General features: G+C 40.6%; 1 protein-coding gene across 1 annotated transcript in view; it reads right to left on the reverse strand.

Annotated features, from left to right (window-relative positions):
• The window catches only part of LRP2 (low density lipoprotein receptor-related protein 2), a 177,863-nt gene that overhangs the window by 46,475 nt on the left and 111,106 nt on the right, over nucleotides 1-20,282 (reverse strand). Inside the window, exons 45-54 of the mRNA XM_005857721.2 lie at nucleotides 19,274-19,477; nucleotides 18,119-18,361; nucleotides 17,531-17,656; nucleotides 14,968-15,087; nucleotides 11,809-11,940; nucleotides 9,883-10,084; nucleotides 5,044-5,339; nucleotides 3,630-4,146; nucleotides 2,297-2,449; nucleotides 1,653-1,823 (exon numbers count right to left, since the gene is read on the reverse strand). Coding sequence (XP_005857783.1) covers nucleotides 1,653-1,823; nucleotides 2,297-2,449; nucleotides 3,630-4,146; nucleotides 5,044-5,339; nucleotides 9,883-10,084; nucleotides 11,809-11,940; nucleotides 14,968-15,087; nucleotides 17,531-17,656; nucleotides 18,119-18,361; nucleotides 19,274-19,477 — 2,164 coding nt within the window. The remainder of the gene's footprint in view (nucleotides 1-1,652; nucleotides 1,824-2,296; nucleotides 2,450-3,629; nucleotides 4,147-5,043; nucleotides 5,340-9,882; nucleotides 10,085-11,808; nucleotides 11,941-14,967; nucleotides 15,088-17,530; nucleotides 17,657-18,118; nucleotides 18,362-19,273; nucleotides 19,478-20,282) is intronic.

Consider the following 20,282-nt stretch of genomic DNA (forward strand, 5'->3'; position numbering starts at 1 on the left):
TAAAGATTCATTCATTCCCAGATCACAGTGCCTGATATTAAGATTGGACTTTTAAGCAGTAACCTATTGCCTCAATTTTAGAATCCAGCGACACAAATTTTATTTAAAAAAGGGAGCAGAATATTAAGTAGCGAAAAAATTCCTTTATGCCTTTAATGCTCCTTAAAATACTATGTGTACACTGTCTATTTCAGTTAAATCTCCAAACATTCAAGACCAAAAATAATCTACAAGTCCTAAAGGACTAAGAATAACCTACAAGTCCTTTCCTACTGACCCTAAACATATCTTAAAACTAAAATCATTAAGGTAATTCCACTGAGCTCAAAACAGGTGTTAGCGAGAAGCAGAGGCTGGTGGCATAGCCTATCAAACAATTCAGTGTCCTCTGCTTCCCAAGATAGGAGTGCCAAAGAGTCTTCATCTCATGTGTCAACAGGGGAGAATTGTAGGGAAATGTCCCAATTAACTATGATTAACTATGTCTGCCATGAGCACAGGATAGAGCACTAGAATGTGTGCCACGTATTCTTTCCTTCTTAATGGCATGTTCCCAAGAGAACATGGAATGGGAGAACTTCAAACATTTCTACACTGACTTTGGCAGTAAAATAAATTGAAAAGAATGACAAAATCTTTAAAGGCCTTTTAAAATAATTCTATTGAATTAATGACAATTCCATGCTTTTGAATTTAACAGCCTATTGAATGTATCTGGGTACCTGTTCATAAATGTTTACCCAGAAGACATTACTACAGTCCACCTAGAACAGTGATGGCGAACCTATGACACGCGTGTCAAAGGTGACACGCGAACTCATTTTTTTGGTTGATTTTTCTTTGTTAAATGGCATTTAAATATATAAAATAAATATCAAAAATATAAGTCTTTGTTTTACTATGGTTGCAAATATCAAAAAATTTCTATATGTGACATGGCACCAGAGTTAAGTTAGGGTTTTTCAAAATGCTGACACACCGAGCTCAAAAGGTTCGCCATCACTGACCTAGAACATAACTAACAATGCCCCAAAATAAACATGTACTGGTTGGTTAAGAAAGGATATTACCCTTTTTACAATGAGTATTTTTCATTGAACAGTATAATATTTAACACTTTTTAATTGCTTTTACTAGAATCATTTGAATACATTATCATATTGAATAAATGTTAACAAATTCTAAGGCTATATAAAACACATCAATTTACTTATCAATGAATGCATTAAAGTTATATTAGGGAAAATCTTTTTACCACTTTGTTCTTTTTTCACATGCTAAAATGTATTTATTAATCATGTATTTGGGAGGGAAGAGCAAAATAAAGGGATAAGGAATTAGGATAGATTGAGCACTAAGCTATCATAGAGGAGAGATTACTAGCTCTGCTTTTTTAGATGTGAAAACAAAAAGAAAACAAAAAAAAAGAAAGCACCAGGACAAAAACCTGATCTGTATGACTTCAAAATTCACTCTCCTTCTATTGTATCATACCACAGAACTCAGTGAATTGCCTATGGGCAGTTTTAGATAGAAGTGACCTCAGAGTGACCTCCAATTCACAGGCCAATTAGAAGCTGCCTGGCAACACATGTCCTGGTGTTTGGCATAAACAGTTACCCAGTTTGCTTTATTCTTTTCTGTATACGTACTCAATGTAACCCAGGTGAGCATCTGCCCAATAGAGTCGATCATTGGTGTAATCAATGGTGAGGCCATTGGGCCACGCTATCTTGGTAGAGATAATCACAGATTTATTGACTCCATCCATGCCTACTCTCCCAATGTATGCCCTGCGGGTCCAGTCTCCCCAGTAGACATACCTGTTGGAGCAAACACAAAGGGGTCAGTTCCTGAAGCCAAAAGAAGTCAACAGCCAAAAGATATGGCTCTTTTCCAATTAGATAAAGTTTACATTCTAAGAAAACCTATCAGAAAGAAAAGAGAACTAATAGAAAATAATCTAAAGGGGGAAGATATACAGATAATGCTCAAGAATGAACATGATTAACTGGGGATTTCAGTGGACTTGGAAGGGAAATTCCAGTAAAGGTGGGTTATTTTTTTTTTTACTATTTTTTTTTCATGCAACCAAAATATGTGACTTGAAAAGTGAAATAATGAGTCATGACAATGAAAACGGAAAAGCTCATGAATATTATTTGAATAAGCCATGCTACTAAACCATTTACCAGGTAGAAAAAGCAGGAGACAAATCCCAGCAAGATATTGGCCTTGAGATAAGAGGCAGAATAAGGGCATGAAAGAAGAGCCCAAGATTACAGGGAGACAATACCCATATTGAGGGTGAAGGACAATTCCTCTGGGATTATCAAAGCAGAAGGTGTTGTTGGCATCCAAACAGTGTTCGACCAGCCTGCGGTGGTATCGACCATCAAGGTCAGAGACAGAGAGGCACTTCAGGTAGGCATCCACCCAGTAAAGTTTTCTGAAATGGAGAGCCTGGAGTTACTCATGCAGACATTTTGTTTGTGAAACAGTGCAGTTAACCACCCAACTTCCTATCCAAACTACCCTGGAATCACACATACAATTACTAGGAGGCACTTTTCCCCAGGCAAACAAGGGCAAAGAGGAAAAGTTGACCTTCCTATAACGGGGTAATGAAAGATGAAATATGTGCTACAATTCTCCCTTTAAGATGATGTCACATAGGAAATTCTGGGGCCACACCTCACACAGGATTCTGGCTTTACTTTCTTAATGCTTAGTTCTATTCCTGCAAATCATTAATTGCTCTGCTTTTTTTACACCTGCTCAGGCCATAAAATACACATATTCACAGCCAATATTTTATTAATTATTCAGCAGGCACTTATTGAGCACCTATGGCAGGCCAGCTATTACTTAGGTAGAACTAGGGAGCAAACTCCCTCATCCCCATTTTAGGATCTTTACCCTTAAGATTATCAAATAGAGAAGAAGTGGAAGAGTCCTCTGTAGGACTGGGCTGATGGTGGCATAACATTAGCAGATATGGTCCTGCTCCAATCTGTGAACCACAAAGCCAACTACTTTACGCTGCCGAGTATCTGACAGATTCAACATTCAACAGAGGTGTCAGGAAGTGTTGCTGACTCTATAAAGTTTAATTAAAATATCCCTAGCTTACCTTAAAGACCCTCAGTTTCTAGGACTATCTCAAAACAAGTTTCAAGTTAGCCTTCTGCTATTTTGTAAGCAGCCCAGGCTGGGAATGACTAGTGCGATAAGACAGACTGTGAACTCAGGATAGCAGGGCTGCTCAGTACCCCCAGGGCCTGGTCCGCTCCACAGTGACTGAAATTACCAGTGAGTGCATGAATCATCCTTTAACATCATCTCTAGTTAACTGAGTGGCCAGGAATAACAGAGCACCCTTCTCATTTGTGATACCCCTCCCCAAAAAATGATAGCATACATTTTTAAAGTCACTAGATTTTAGGTTCTGTGGTATCCCATTTAAGTATTAGGTACACAACAGGGGGAAAAAAAATATGCAGAGACATTAAATGTATCCACATATTAACCAAGTTGAAAAAGATCAACTCCCTGTTAAAAAGAAAACATATGTTAGAAATGTTTAAAAAAAATTCTTTTTAACTTTTAAAAAACTCCTGTTTTCTTACCTGGCAACCCAGTCTACAGCCAGGCTTTCTACACCTGGTAGTTTGTGCTTCGTGATTGTCTCCCTGTTTGTCTTATTCAGAAACATTCTCTCGATGATGTTTTTCTCTATATCAACCCAGTATAATCTCTTTTCTACTCGATCAAAATCCAACGCCACAGCATTGCCCAGTCCTTGCAAGATGAGGGAGTAAAAGGAGCCATCTATAGTTAGGTTTCTCAAATAATAACGGTTGCTGAATATGAGATAGGGCTCGATGTTACTGTTTTGCCGACAGCTCTTTCCATCTGGTTCTCGGATGTAGCCTGGGGCACACTTACAGATGTAAGAGCCCATTGTGTTCTCACACTTCTGGCTACAAACAAAGGGCGTCTCCTTGCATTCATCAATATCACCACAAGTCCGCTTGTCAGACATAAGCTTGTAACCAGGACGACAAGAACAATAGAAACTGGTTAAGGTGTCTGTGCAGTTATGGTCGCAGACACTGAGTGTAGGGTCATTGCATTCGTTAATGCCTGGAGATAAAACAAAGTTATTAGAGAACATAAAATGTCAACAGTGGATTCACCATAATGGCCCAAAGTCAACATTTCCACTCTGAAGCACCAATTCTTAATCATGCTAAACGTAGACAGACAATACGGGATTTCTCAAGGCCATAGATTAGATTTTTCAATTTCCTCTCCAAGTTAATCACTTTACCAATGATTCTAACAACTAATACAACTAACAAGCTTAAGTTTGACTTTGAATCCTATACCGATATGTAGCATCTTCCATTTCAGTGATGCGGCTACTCATGCCATGGCCAATTCCAGGCCACTGGTATGACAGCACTACAGGTATCTGGGAAGAGATGCACACATTTGGCTCTCTTGGATGAGCCACCCAGCACTCCACTGGGTGGGCCTTTGGCCTGTGACACATGGCCAAACTAACGAAACTATCTACACAGGGAGGAGAGTGTGTTCTTATTAATCTTATATTTTATAAATTTTAAAGTAGTTGACTTGTGGGGGTTGGAGTGAGGGGGAGGTTAAAACTCTCTCCTTCAATCACCTGAGGATGAAGATGAAGAACAGGCTAAGAAATCCCAGCAGAGGGGCAAGCTCAGGTAGCAGGTCATTCCAAGGATTCAAAGAGAATCAATGCTGTTAGCTACTGATGGTCTGACTGTGCTCATCTTCTGTTCTCTGTAATGAACTGCCTAACTGACAAATAAGTCCAGAAACATTTGTGCACTAACCTTATGTACTGAGTAATCCTTCCCTTTGATAGACAAGAAATAGTAATTTTCTGGTAATTTTCTACTTAGAGAACAGACTGGAAAGTCCTGATAAGTCATAAGGGGTTGAGAATCTATATTCAGTCTCTCCATTTTCCTTTTCCCAAATCTTCTGTTATATACTCACCACATCCTTTCTCATCACTGTTGTCTAAACAGTCATCTAGGTGGTTGCAGACTTTCACCATCTCGATGCAATTCCCATTATCACACTTGAACTGATGAGGGGGGCATGTGGTTTCAGGGACATGGCACAAGTGCTCCAGCTCGTCAGAATCATCTCTACAGTCATTAACCCCATCACAGACGTAGGTTTTATAAATGCAGAACCCATTCTGGCAGGTAAACTGATTCTGATTGCAGGTGGGGTATAAGCAGTTCCTCTCATCACTGTAGTCACCACAGTCATTGTGCCGGTCACACCTGTTAGGAGACCCAGTACAACTCTTGCAGAGGTTGACAAGTCTCAACTATTTCTTCTACCTGAACACCAGGTTGAACATTTCAATAACAATATCCCCAATGTCATTAGTCTCCCTCTACCAGAATCTTCATCCACCCACCAATCTCCAGCAATTGAGGAATATAATAGTTAGCACTCCACACAACTTCCCCAGATGCTGGTTGTTACCATTGGGAATGTGGGCCTATAGCTATTTTTAAAATTGTATTCATTTTTCCCCAGTTGATAAATTAATTAAATACAACTCTTATAATTTTGGTGTTCAAAATATCCATTCATCAGATAATGAGACAGCTTATGGGCAAAGGAAATATCCTGGGTAGCCATATGTCAGAAGTGCTGACACTCAAGTAGATACTCATAGGATGAGTGCTATCCTTTATAATAAAAGCCTAATATGCAAATTGACCAAATGGGTGAAACAACCGGCGGAACAACTGGTCGCTATGACCTGCACTGACCACCAGGGGGCAGACACTCAACTCAGGAGCTGCCCCCAGCCCGCCAAGGCGCCCCACTGGTAGCTCCACAGATCGGCCCTGATCACCAGCCAGGCCTAGGGACCCTACCCATGCATGAATTTCGTGAACCTCTAGTATATTATAAATGATGATATTATTAGATGTGTCCTCTAAGAACACATATCTTCCAATTGAAGTAATGTTTAGCAGTCGTGTTACTTCCATCTTTCATTGTAATACTCCTGCCACCTACCATGAGATGAGAATAGTAATGACCATGGGAAAGATGAAAAACTAGTAGGTTAGTATGGACTACTGCCAAAGGAAAAAAAGCATTTCATAGTTCTAGAACAGGGGTCCTCAAACTATAGCCTGCAGGCCACTTGTGGCCCGCCGAAAACATTTATCCAGCCCGTTGGGTGTTTTTGCCGCTGCTGCCTGTTGCTTAGCAGCCGACTAGTTTTTCTTTAAACTATAGTCCGGCCCTCCAATGGTCTGAGGGACAGTGAACTGGCCCCCTGTTTAAAAAGTTTGAGGACCCCTGTTCTAGAAGCTTTTGCAAGCAAGTACTCGAAATAACTTTTGGGGGGGATTAAATAGAACAAATAATCTTTATTGTGTATTAGTCCAGAACAATAAGAACTCAAGCAAGAAAAATACCTTACATATCACCCAAGGAAATTCTCACCATAACATCTTTAAATCTACTGCAATAAAATATTTTTCTAATTTTAAACAAATCCCATTTTGTCCCTATTCATTGCTGCCGACTAGTTTTTCTTTAAACTATAGTCCGGCCCTCCAATGGTCTGAGGGACAGTGAACTGGCCCCCTGTTTAAAAAGTTTGAGGACCCCTGTTCTAGAAGCTATTTTGGGATCCAACATTCCTAGGCATCATGAAGACAATAAAATTTCCTACAACTCTGAGCGCCAGACTATTCTTTCTCCTCTACATTGTTCCAAGATCCCATGAAAGTCATAATTACTGAAGGGGGCCCTGCTAACAGTAACAAAACTCATCATAAGTATAAAAGCATCTTGAATGAGGATAGGCAAAAATAATGTTTGACAATTCATAAAAGAGCATAGGAGTTGGAAGCAGAGCATTATAAGACGTTAAGGTATCAAAGATGAATGTGGTCAATTTTACAATGGATCTATGGTCAAGTCTTCTAATTAGCACTCTCATCCACAAACCTAGGGCACTGCCAATGTGATTTATACCAAAATGTGAACACGTAACTGTAAAGAAAGCTACAATCAATGCAAGCTGGCTCAGCCCCATTTGGTCTCCTCTGAGAGCTATTTAACTCATTTCCAAATGATTTAAGATACCAATGCTTTCTTTCCTCTTGTTTAGATGCAATTCAAGAGAAAAAAGTAAGTCGCTTAGGCAAGCAAATCACCAGGTTTTTAAACACAATTGTATGTCTGTATTCCAGCGAGCTGCTCTCAACTCAGTCATATCTAGGTTCTTCAGCCAACATTAGTAATGAGTCAAGAGGAAAAAAAATCAATAGGAAATATGACCACTGTGTCAAATGGGGAGGTAGACATTCTGACAAGCAAGCAAAAACGTGCACGTTCACAGTGTACTTAGTGGAGGCTTCTGGCACTCCAGCAAACAAATTTGGAGCTATTTTAGACCCTATAGCTCAAGTTTCCAGACAAATAGTATCTTTTCTCTTCTACCATAGCCCTTGTCAAAAGCAACTCAGAAGGCTCAGGGGAGAAAAAAAAGAGAGGAAGGAAGAAAAGATGAATGAAATCAGTAGTCTGGTAGGGCAGGTAAGTCAGATGCTAGTTCATAGTAATAATGAAGGCAGAGCTCAGAAAGCCCAGAAAGGAAGTGAAATAACCTAGAATAAATTAAGAACTGATATAATTCTATTCCCTAGATCCTATGCCTGGGTTTTCAGAATATATGCAAGACTGATGGTATTAAATATTAATTGGATTCGGAAGAACCAAATATCAGTACAACATAAATCTTGAGCAAATAGGGAGAAAATATAAAGATTATTCACTTCCTTGCACAAAGACAGCATCTGAAGATCACATCCATATAAATTAAATATACACAAAGCAGATTTAAATGCAAGTTCACTAAAGAAAGGAGACAGCTCTGCCTCCTGACATCTGCAGGTTGTCAGTATTCAAACCGCCACCTCTCCACAATGCCCGTATTGGCTCCACTGGGGGATGAGTCATCCCACAAGAGGACACTTTTTAGACAACTTTTATCTACTTCTTTAATCACTACCATTTTTAGTCATAATGTCAAGTCCCTGCTCCTTTCACAACCTTCACAGGATGACTTAACCTTCTCTGGCTTCCTCGGCACCACCATCATCAGCGCATGGTTCTGCGCCCTGCTGTATTCCAGGGCTGCTTGCCCCTAAGCAAACAGTCCCAGGAGCTCTGCTGCTCTGACCTTGGGCAGCTTCATATATCTTTTCTGTCTCCTCTCCTAGCAGGCTGTGAGCTGACAGATCTTGTTCTCTCAATATACATGTGCAATATCTCTTCTTAGCTCCAGTTCCGTGTGTCTGAATGCCAAATACATATTTTCACCTCAGGAAATCCAAATACATCAAACTCACCATCCATCTTGAGCAAAGTCCCTTCTGGACTCTGCTATTTTATTTTAATGTTCTTACTATTCTCCTACTCCATCAGGATTGAAACCTGTATATCATATTTCTTCTCTATTCCCCTCACTATCTAAAAAGTTGCTAAGTGAGGATAATGAGATCTTAGGGCACTAAAAAAAAAAAAAATAGAAACTTTTGAATTGCTCATTTTGGAGAAAATAATGAGAAATCAAACACCATAATATTATAGGACAAGTTCCCCCAAACTGGCAGGCTGTGAGCTGAGTCTGACACAGTGTTATAAATTTAAAACTTGTTTCCAGCATTAAAAAATCTGAATATTTCATATGAAAATCCAGATTTCTGACTTCTCTTAAAAAAAAAGAGAGAGAGAGCATAGAAGGTCTGGCTCTCCTGCCGCTCCTGCACAATGCTGAGTGCTGGAGCTTGTGCTCTCGTTCACCTCACCTGTCTCTTCCTGTTGTCTCCCCTGTTGTCTAATCTGAACCCAAGGGCCAAGCTCCATTTATCATCCTACTTGCAACTCATTTTTCTCATAGCAAAGAAGAAAGTGAAGCATTTCTTACCCCCATGCCTCTATTCCAAATGGAAAATCAAGAGGGTCACCTGCTTTAAGGAAAAAGTTTTCTTATATCAAGTCCACTTCATTCATATCCCAGGCCCCTGTGCAAGGTCACATGATGTCTTTCATGAGCCCTTTCCTTCATAAAATACTTAAAGTTATATTTAATAATAACATTGGTATAAAGGCAGATACGTATATTAATATTATATATTAGAGGCCTGGTGCACAAAATTTATGCACTGGGGGGTGGGGGGGTGTCCCTCAGTCCAGCCTGCACCCTCTCCAATCTGGGACCCCCTCAGGGGATGTCCGACTGCCGGTTTAGGCCTGATCCTACAGGCAGTCCGACATCCTTCTCACAATCCAGGACTGCTGGCTCCCAACCACTCACCTGCCTGATTACCCCTAACCACTTCTGCCTGCCAGCCTGGTCACCCCTAACTGCCATCCCCTGGAGGCCTGGTCCCCCCAATTGCCCTCCGTCCCCTGCAGGCCCGGTCGCCCCCAACTGCCCTCTCCTGCCAGCCCGGTTGCCCCTAACTGCCCTCCCCTGCCAGCCTTGTCATCCCTAACTGCCCTCCCCTGCCAGCCATCTTGTTACCACATAGGGGCGGCCATCTTGTGCCCACATGGGGGCGGCCATCTTGTGCGTGGGCATGATGGTCAATTTGCATATTACCTCTTTATTATATAGGATTAAAATTCTTTCCTTGATTTAAAATGTCTCTGTTTTTCCTTCTGGTTTTAAAAGAAATCTAAACATTTTCATAGACCACTGAAGCCACCATGCCTAATGGATAAGTCAGCTCTAGCCCCATGGATGTTTTAGGTTTCCGGGGAAATTTTTAATCCCCAATTCACCTGTAGGAGTCAGGGATACACTGTCCATCATTACAGATGAAATCGTTTCCAGAGCAAGACCCCCGGGTGCAGTTCTGCCGCTCATCATAGCCATCAGTACAGTCTGCATCGCCATCACACACCCAAGACTGGGGAATGCACCTCCTGGATGGAGGCACGTTGTTTACACAGAGAAACTCAGAGCCTGAGCATCTGTGTCTCTCTGAAACAAAGCACACACAGATCAGAAACTACATGAGAGCTCATTCTAGCAGACAAATCCTCTCCAAACCATTATTTCTCTTATTTTATGTTACTTAATAGTCTAAGGCAGTGGTCAGCAAACTGCGGCTCAGCAAACCACAGCTCACGAGCCACATGCGGTTCTTTGGCCCCTTGAGTGTGGCTCTTCCACAAAATACTGACTTCTGCGCATGGGCCACGGAGTTTCAATCGCACTTTATGTGCGCGCCCGCACGTGGTATTTTGTGGAAAAACCACACTCAAGGGGCCAAAGAGCCACATGTGGCTCGCGAGCCATGGTTGGCCAACCACGGGTCTAAGGGATGAAAGAAAATTAGGAGAAAAAAGGCCAACAAATCACATTGCTATGGGTAATAACAGACCATAATAAAAATACCTCCAAAATTCCATTTTAATTGCTTTGGACCTTGGATTTTTTTTTTTCAGAAGAAATAAACATAATAAAAATCTCAGTTTCCCATAAAATTAACATCATATTTTTCCCTTAGGGCTACAGAAAAAGACTCCCATTTTGTTAAGTGGATACCAAAACGATGCCTTACATTTGGTAACATTTTTAGTTTACAAAGCGTAACCACACAAACACAATGTGAGATAAGCATTTTTATGTGAATTCTACAGATGAGAAAATTGAAACTCAAGATGGTTAACTAGATGGCTCAAAGCCATAGAACTTTCCAAAGGGCTAGCTGGGGCTTCAAACCTATCTAGGTCTTTTTTTTCTCCAAATGTAGTGCTTTTTAAACTACATTATAGCTACCACTTGAAGTAGAATTAGAGTATATAGGAGGACAAGAGTATCAGAAACCATGACCCTGTTAGGAAAGAGGTGAGGTGTAATTATATAGTCATTAATGCCTCCATATAAAAGAACAGCTGTTTTACTTAGTCTTATTGTGGGTGAATGGGAGACAAGAGTTAGGGGGTCTTGGTGAAGGGAGTTGGGAGAAAAGCACATATTGTAACCCATGTTTGTGCAGCTCCAAACACCCATTTCAGTGAATGGAGTGTTTGTGCAGCTATGGACCATCAAAGTCACTGACATGAAGTTATGATCAAATGTAAACATCAGGGAGCCATTGTTCTACCATAGAAAGACACCTTAGCTAAGAGTTAGTCATGCTCTATTGCTAATGAAAAATGGTGTTCCATAGTCTGTTCAATAGCCCTTCTCCAAATAACAGCTCTAAGGCAGCTATTTTCAACTGGTGTACCATGGCACACTGGTGTGCTGAAAGAATTTTAAAACACACAATACCTGCCTATTTGGTCAGGGGCACTGACCTCTTTTCCCTTAGATTGTCAAATTTTAAAATGGCCAAATTTTTTAAAGAGCCAATACAACAATAGCCATCCAGTGGGAATGAACCAAAATTAGGCCTACTTTTTTGTCAGGTCAGTTGAATTTTAGTAGTTTAGGTATGCCATGAGATGAAAGGCTGAAAATCACTGCTCTAAGGAAATAAAATTAAACTGGAGGCATCATTAATTGCTACACTGTAAAAGCTGCTATTAATTTTAAGTGTGGTAAACAGAATTCTCCTAATCTGTTCTAGAAATGTAGGACATTATGTCCCTCAGCTAAATGGAAGAGTAAGAAAATAAAATTTAAAATCATTTTTCATCTTTTAAAAGCACTTAAGTACATGGTATCAAAGAATTGCACTCATTGGTTGCACTTACCACAGTGGTGTCTTTCATCCTCATCGCTCATGTCCCCACAGTCATTATCACCATCACAGATCCATTCTATTTGGATGCACCTCCCACTGTCACACTTGAACTCATCACTCAAGCATGTTGACTCAGGGTACACTACAGACAAAAATAAAAAGCACCCTCGGTGAAAAGAACAATTTGCAGTCCAGTAACCATGAAAGAAGGCTGCTATAGCATGAGTCTAGAACACTGATTCAAATTCTTTAATCATATGCCCACATGTTCCTACTCAACTAACCAAGTTATCATAGACTCGTAAACCAGGAACCCCTAGGGCAAAAGAAAACTTAATTTTATTTAAAATACAGCACAGAGATAACAGTAAGAAGAAACAGGACCTTTTATAAGCTGGTAAAAAGGAGTGTAAATTGATACAGCCTTTTGAAGAGACATCTCCTTTGACACAACAATACCACATCTAGAAAGCTAGCCCCTAAGAATCTTCCCACATTCGCGCAAAGAGGTGTCTAAAAGGATGACAAAGGGGTTCAGAACAGGCCTCTCTGAGAAGTGCTTCTTTGGCATGTGGGTTATTTTAAGATGAAGGCAACTGAGACCCTAGGGACTCAAGAAAAAACTTTTACTTCTCCCTTAAATAACTTATATTGGGGGGCCCTTGGCCATAATAACAGTTATCACCAGAAATAACATTTATGACCTATCCATAAGGCAGAGCAAACTTCTGATTACTGCATAAATACTCTTTTTATCATTTTCTGAATGACTTTCCTACCCTCTGAAGCTCCAAGAACCTTTCCCTCTCATCCTTAGCTCATAATACCATATATACCTCATTTTCACTTTCTATCTCTAAACCTCTCATATTTGTGGGTATCTGACTCTCTCTGAGTATATGGGGTTCCCATACATAGGTATGCAATTAAATCTGGTTATTTTCTGTTAATAATCTATGCCATGTAAATTTATTAGACCAGCCAAAAGAACCTATAAGGGTAGAGAAAATTTTCTTTCTCTCCCACAATATTCATTCCAGCATTATTTTTCAAAGTGAAACCAATGAAAACTACCTAAATGTCCATCAGCTAGGAAAGAGATAAAAGACACATGGAACATCCATACTTGAGAGTAATATTCAACAGTGCAAAGAAATGAGGTAAATTTATATGTGCTAACATGGTGACAAGATGTTGTTAAGCTAAAAAAAAAAAAAGTAGGGCAAATTGTAGAAAAATGTATATAGTAAGATCCCATTTGTGTGTTTTTTTAAAAATATATATTTTATCGATTTTTTACAGAGAGGAAGGGAGAAGGAGAGTTAGAAACATCGATGAGAGAGAAACATTGATCAGCTGCCTCCTGCATGCCCCCTACTGGGGATGTGCCTGCAACCAAGGTACATGCCCTTGACCGGAATCGAACCTGGAACCCTTCAGTCCGCAGGCCGTCGCTCTATCCACTGAGCCAAACCGGTTAGGGCCCATTTGTGTTTTTATAACTATCTCTCAGGATGTGTGGGTAAATGTAAGATGACACCCACCCTTAATAGTGATTATCTCTGGAGAGGAAAAGTATTGAAGAAGGGTGAAGAAATGTGAATTTTACTTTTTTTATATATATATACATATTATTATTTCTTGAAAATAACACCACTGCATGATATGAGAATGTATTCATTTAAATGTCAGGCAGTTGGTACAAACTGCTATTACTATGACTTTGGTTTCCATAAATATGGAACTTCATTATTTTATTTATGGATCCTCAAAACACTATGTGCCCTTTGTTTCCTACAAGACTTTCAGTGTTGGGAAAAAGAACTTGGCAGAGAATTTCAAATAATCACTCTCCAATTATCAGCCACAGAATTTAAACCTGAGAGAAAATATAGGAATAGAAAATCCTCTCAATTCAGCTACAAAATTATGTGAATGGTCCTAAGAAAATATCCACAAAATAAAAGTTTTAAATAGAATGGTATCTACTGCTGTGGTGTTTTTTAAAACATATTTTTATTGATTTCAGAAGGAAAAGAAGAGAGAGAGAAACACCAATGATGAGAATCATTGATCAGCTACCTCCTGCACACCTTCCACAACTTGGGCATGTGCCCTTGACAGGAATCGAACCTGGGACCCTTCAGTCCACAGGCTGATGTTCTGTCACTGAGCCAAACTGGCTACAGCTTTCAGTGATATTTATAATAGAGGAAAAATGTAAGAAATCTAAATGCTTAAAATAGAGGCGATGAACTCAGTGATAATCTGGGGAATATTATAGGGCCATTTAAAAAAAAAAAGAGTATAAAGACAATATAACAAGGGTCACAAACTTTCTCTTACCCAGCTAGTAAATACTTTAGGCTTATAGGCCGTATGGTCTGTGTCTCACCTACTTGACACTCCACTGTAGCACAAAAGAAGTCATAGACAATATGTGACCACATTCTAATAAAACTTTTTCTATAAAGACAGGAGGTTGGCCTGTGGGCATAGTTTTCTGACTGCTATTTAAAAATATGATTTGACAGATTTTAAAAAAATCAATGTAAAATACTGAATCTCTATATTTTTACAATTATGTTTTTAAATGTACATAAATATAGATTGGAATTTGCAAAAGTAAATAGCAGCCTCCACGCAGTAAACAAGCACAAAAGGGTCTAGGAAAACAAAAGGGTCCCTGGAACTTCTTGGAAAGCTCAGATGGCTATGAGACCTTACCATAAGCTGGTACATGGGCAGAAGAAGAAGAGGATATGTGACCATAATATTCCCCTTGCCCATGTATGTGATGATTCCAATCACTTTTGTATCCTCCCACAGTCATATGGGTCAAAACGCAGCCAAATTCAGAAATCCCAATCCAGAGTCAATTAAAATTAATAAGCTCTCCAAGCCAGGCACCATATTAGGTGCATCACCAACATAATCTCATTTCATCAGTGTCAAGCAGCAGCCTCCATAACCTGATCAGCAGCCCACACCATGCACTGCACTAACACATCTTTAATGAATGTCTGCTGAGTGATTGCAGCATCTCAGCTGAGAGCAGGAGCAGAACGTGGGAACATTAAGCAGCCACAACTGTCATTTGTGTTTAAAGTACTTGGAAGAGTTTCTCTAGCTGCATCGTCATGCTTTTCGTGCTTGCCTACTCTCTTACCACAAGTGGCAGGTTCATCAGAGCCATCAAGACAATCTCTTTCTTGATCACAATACCAATGGTGAGGAATACAGGGTCCAGATGTGCAGTGGAACTCACTGCTGCTACAGGAGTGACTGGCTGTAGGAGAAGAGAAAGAAGATAAAACCCATGAGCAAAACACCAGCTTCTTCTCATCAATCTTAACAATCTGCCTATATGTCTCAACTGAATAAACCGTTGCCAAGAAAGGAGACTGAGGCCTAGGAAATGGGATTTTGTATATGCACTTTCCATGGGGATGGAGGGTAGTGGGGAGAGAAGGCAAACATACTGCCCAATTTTCTGGAATATTTTTCCTGGATTCCATAAATCCCCAAATAAATTATATTTGTTAGAAATACCAAATAACTATCCCTTTGATACATGAAATCACAAATTATGTAAGAAAAGACTTGTTTCTATGTTTTCTGTGGTAATATAAAGTTAAATTCTATTGAAATAATAATTAAAAGCAAAAACAGCAATATGACCATACCTGAGCTCACCCATACACAACCTTTAGCCATGTTAGACCATCATTCTAGAGAGTTAGCAAAGTTCTGCTCTTATTCATCTTGGTATATGGGGCTTTTATCTGAGTAAAATGATTCTACCTATGTTTGAATGTTGGTTCTTTTCTCAACTAACCATAGGTAGCTCTGGTCAAATGTATTTTCTAGATTGTTATGTGGGTATAAACCAGAATCAAGTCTTATCATTCTTCTGATCTACAAGCTTCCTTGCTTTGGCCCATTATCCTATCTAATAAAAGAGTAATATGCAAATTAACCATCACTCCGTCACAAAGATGGCGGCGGCCATGGAGCTGGAGCGAGCAAGAGGCTTGAGTTGCCCCAGCGATGGAGGAAGCCAAGCTTCCCGTCTGCCCTGGCCAGCCCGAGCTCCGCTCAAGGCTACAAAGTTTCAATTATAGAAGATAAATAAATCCCAGATACCTGCTTCCAGCCCGTGGCGTGGCCAGCCTGAAAACGGCCCTCAGCCCCTCACCCAGGCTGGCCAGGACCCCAGCGGGACCCCACACACACACCCTGAAGGGGCTGTGGCCAGCCTGAAAACGGCCCTCCACCCCTCATCCAGGCTGGCCAGGCATCCCAGTAGGGACCCCCACCCTGAAGGAAGTGTGGCCAGCCTGAAAATAGCCCTCAGCCCCTCCCCCAGGCTGGCCACACCCCCATGGTGTGAGGGTACCCACTAGGGGGCTTGACCAGCCTGCAAACGGCCATCAGCCCCTCACCCAGGCTGGCCAGGCACCCCAGCGAGACCCCCAGCCTGATCCGGGACACCCTTCAGGGCAAACCAGCCAGCCCCCACCCGTGCACCAGGCCTCTATCCTATATAATAAAAGGGTAATATGCAAATTGATCCTAACAGCAGAATGACTGGGAATGACTGGTCACTATGACACACACTGACCACCAGGGGGCAGACGCTCAATGCAGGAGATGCCCCCTGGAGGTCAGTGAGCTCCCACAGGGGGAGCTCTGCTCAGCCACAAGCCAGGCTGATGGCTGCCAGTACAGCAGTGGTGGTGCGAGCTTCTCCCGCCTCCTCAGCAGTGCTAAGGATGTCCGACTGCAGCTTAAGCCTGCTCCCAGCTGGAAAGTGGACATCCCCCAAGGGCTCCCGGGCTGCCAGAGGGATGTCTGATTGCCAGCTTAGGCCCGATCCCCCGGGGAGCAGGCCTAAGCCAGCAGGTGGACATCCCCCGAGGGGTCCCAGACTTCGAGAGGGCACAGGCCGGGCTGAGGGACCCCCTCCGCCTGGAGCGCACAAATTTTTGTGCACCGGGCCTCTAGTATCTTATAATGTGCCAGGGGAAAAATACTGATAAGTAAGCAGAGGTCCCCAAAAAATCAGCAGTAGCTCCAATCTGCATGTCCCTGTCTGATGGCTGCATCCTGAATTCTACTGCTTCTTGCTGCTGCTACTACAACTGACTCCTGCTCTTGAACTGTAGTCTGGCCTGATGACAATTACTGAATTCTTAACTCATGTATCTATTTACATTAATAGTCCCAACATTATCAAGCTTTAAAAAGGGCTTTTAATTTGAGCTACAAATACAAGAAATTGTTTGATTGAACTAAATTACTAAATATGAAATAAGGATTTCTGAAATTTAACCATATTTAAAATTAGAAAAATACTTTCAGTTACTAATGGTCATTATAATCATATTAAGCATAAATGTAAGGGCTTAATGTGTAAATTCTGCCTGGAGTTCCTACAGACAAAAGGCTTTCAACTCTGGGAGAAATGGCTTTGCATTTGGGGAAGGTTACGTAGCAGAGCAGGTCTCTGGAGGAAATATTTGGAGTTGGGCCTTCAGCCAGGGAACAGAGAGAAGGGGCTTCTTAGGCCCCTCCAACCACATCCTGAAGTAATTGCCTACTGCATCTACTTACAATGTCAATTAGAGATGACAAATTGAAATGAGCCCAAGCGCCCAGGCCATGTATCTTTGTATTAGCTCAAGACATGCATCCCCAGAACCACAGAATGAGAAGCAGGCTTATATTACCGCAAAAAGTGGGGTTTTCGTCACTCATATCTCCACAGTCATTGTCTCCGTCACACAGGTAATGATGAGGAATACAAATATTTGTACTGTGACACTTTGTGAATCCAGGCTGGCAAGTGCGATCGGCTTAAAAAAGACAACCAGATACACATTTGGAACATATCCACCACACGAGTACCATAAAGAATGTCCATGTTAATGGATCTATTGCAGTATTCAAACCACCAGAAGGGAGACTTTTTCAAAGCTATTCCAGAGGCATGATCTGTGATACTTATGTTACACCACAGATTCTAGTGTAAAAAGAGATATTCCCAGCTGATACTGCAAGATGGAGAGGAGAGGCTTGCTTTGTAATCATTTCATTATTTAACAGCACCACCAAGAGTCCCAGTGCTTGGTTAAAGACATTATGGCATATCCACACAATGGAGTAATATGTAGCTATGAAAAGCTATAGAACAGATTGTTCTTAGTTCTTCGTGGGGCTTTTTTTAAAGAACGCCCTTGTTTTCATATAGAAATTTCATCTCCCATGATCCAAGATTTCAGATCCCAAAGCACAATAAGTACTTAAGGTGAACTTACGGCAATTTTTCTCATCTGAAGTATCATTATCATGGCAGTTGTTTATACCATTGCAGACAAACTGAAGAGGTATGCACCTTCTATTGTTGCAAGTAAATTCTGTGGTGGCATTACACGCAATGAACAGGCACCCTTCCTCATCACTGTTGTCACCACAGTCATTGTAGTGATCACAGCGATAATGATATGGGACACATTTCCCATTGTCACAGGTGAAGGCTGTCGAATGGCAGGTGTGAAAAGCTAAGAGGAGGGGAGAAAAAAAACATTGAGAAAACCTCTTGATTAAAACATCATCCTAATTTCTCAACAGATACAATCAAATAGAACAGACACTTAGAGATTACCTTCCAAGGCAAAAACGACTGCATGTAAAGTGAGATAACACTTTTAATTAGTTTGATTAATGGTTTTAACAAATGAAGTATTTTAAGCAAATGGCAAAATCACTACATTTCTCTATCATCTCAATTTAAAGGTTATTTCAATCACAGAAAAGCATGCAAATACAGTTTCTTTGGGGAAAATAAAACTCTTAGCTCCTACAATGTACTAGAAAAAGGTAACTAACCTCAAAACTTCCCAAGCAAGTGTTCTATGTCTTACTCACCCCACTCAGATGGAAGATGAATATTGGGAGTGATTTCCATATAATTATTGAATTAATCATCCTTCTGCTATTTAAATTAATAAAATGATAATAGTCACCTACTGGAGCCCTTAGTTCCATGCTAAGTCATACTTAACATGCATCAAGCCTCGTGTGTTTTTTCATATTGTTTCTCTTACATCTCACAAGAACCCTAGTAATAGCTCCATTTTACAGATGAGATATCAGAGGCTCAGAGAGGTTAAGCAATTTTCCCAAGGCTATTGAGATTGTGTAAATGGCATAGCCAGGTTTTTAATTCAGCACCTTTGCTTTTAATCACTACAAAGGGGCTTCCTCATGAAGCTATTCTATGGCACATATATCAGCTTATATGTGATTTAGCAGAAATGCAGTCTGGATTCTCAGAGTAAATGCTTTTTAGTTCGAACAGGATGCCTGAGGCACAAATTACAAACCTATTCACACACAGCAGGATCCTGTAACAAACACTTGACATAAAGACAATGCTAGCTCCCAACAAAAGCTCCAATGGCCCAACTCACCACACACGCTTTCCAGCTCATCACTGCCATCACCACAGTCATTGCTGTTGTCACATTTCCACTGCTCTGTGATGCAGCGCCCATTGAGGCAGGTGAAATTGGAACCAACACACCGTACACCATTGTCCACGATACAGTGCTTATTGTTGTTGGCCAGATACCAGTGGCCCTCCTGTGGACACTGGCATTCGGCACCATTTGGACCTGAAGAAAGGTAGGCCCAGAAAAAGCAGAAGATTTGTGTCACAAACATTCATAGTTTCTCTTCCAGAAAAGCTTAGCAACAGCTTCTATATTAAATGTGCTATAAGACAAGCCATGGAAACTGCTCCCATCAACTTTTCAATGATATTCTGAGTCATTTTTCTATCAAGAAGAGCAACCACCAATTAATAAATGTGCCTAATTCATCCTAATCTTTAAAAAAACTTCTTGTCTACACTGAAACTATTGCAATGATTCTGCCTCCTCAGAAAATCTCAAAATACTGGTCTCCAAAGGCACATCTTCCTGTGAATTTGTTGTTCTCTATAAACCCCACTAGGAAGCACATCATACACATCACCAGAAATATTACAAACTATAGCTAGTACCTCTTAAGTGGAAGAATTAAATCCCAGACCCCCAACTTTACTTCTACCTCCATTAAGCTTGAGTCAAAAATGCCTTCATAACAGGGATCCATATCAAATAGAAAAAAAAACAAACCTGTCAGTCTTCCTCTCAACATACAAACCCCCAAATCTATTTTTTGAATTACCCTGAAATCAAGAATTTGGATTTCGCTCTCCTTTTAGAGCTGAATATTCCTTGAGCTTTCCCTAAGTTGTTCTCTATAACCCCACTAGGAAGCACATCATACACATCACCAGAAATATTACAAACTATAGCTAGTACCTCTTAAGTGGAAGAATTAAATCCCAGACCCCCAACTTTACTTCTACCTCCATTAAGCTTGAGTCAAAAATGCCTTCATAACAGGGATCCATATCAAATAGAAAAAAAAAAA

This window comes from Myotis brandtii, unplaced genomic scaffold (genome assembly GCF_000412655.1).
Source record: "Myotis brandtii unplaced genomic scaffold, ASM41265v1 scaffold112, whole genome shotgun sequence".
In the NCBI taxonomy this organism is placed as follows: Eukaryota; Metazoa; Chordata; class Mammalia; order Chiroptera; family Vespertilionidae; genus Myotis; species Myotis brandtii.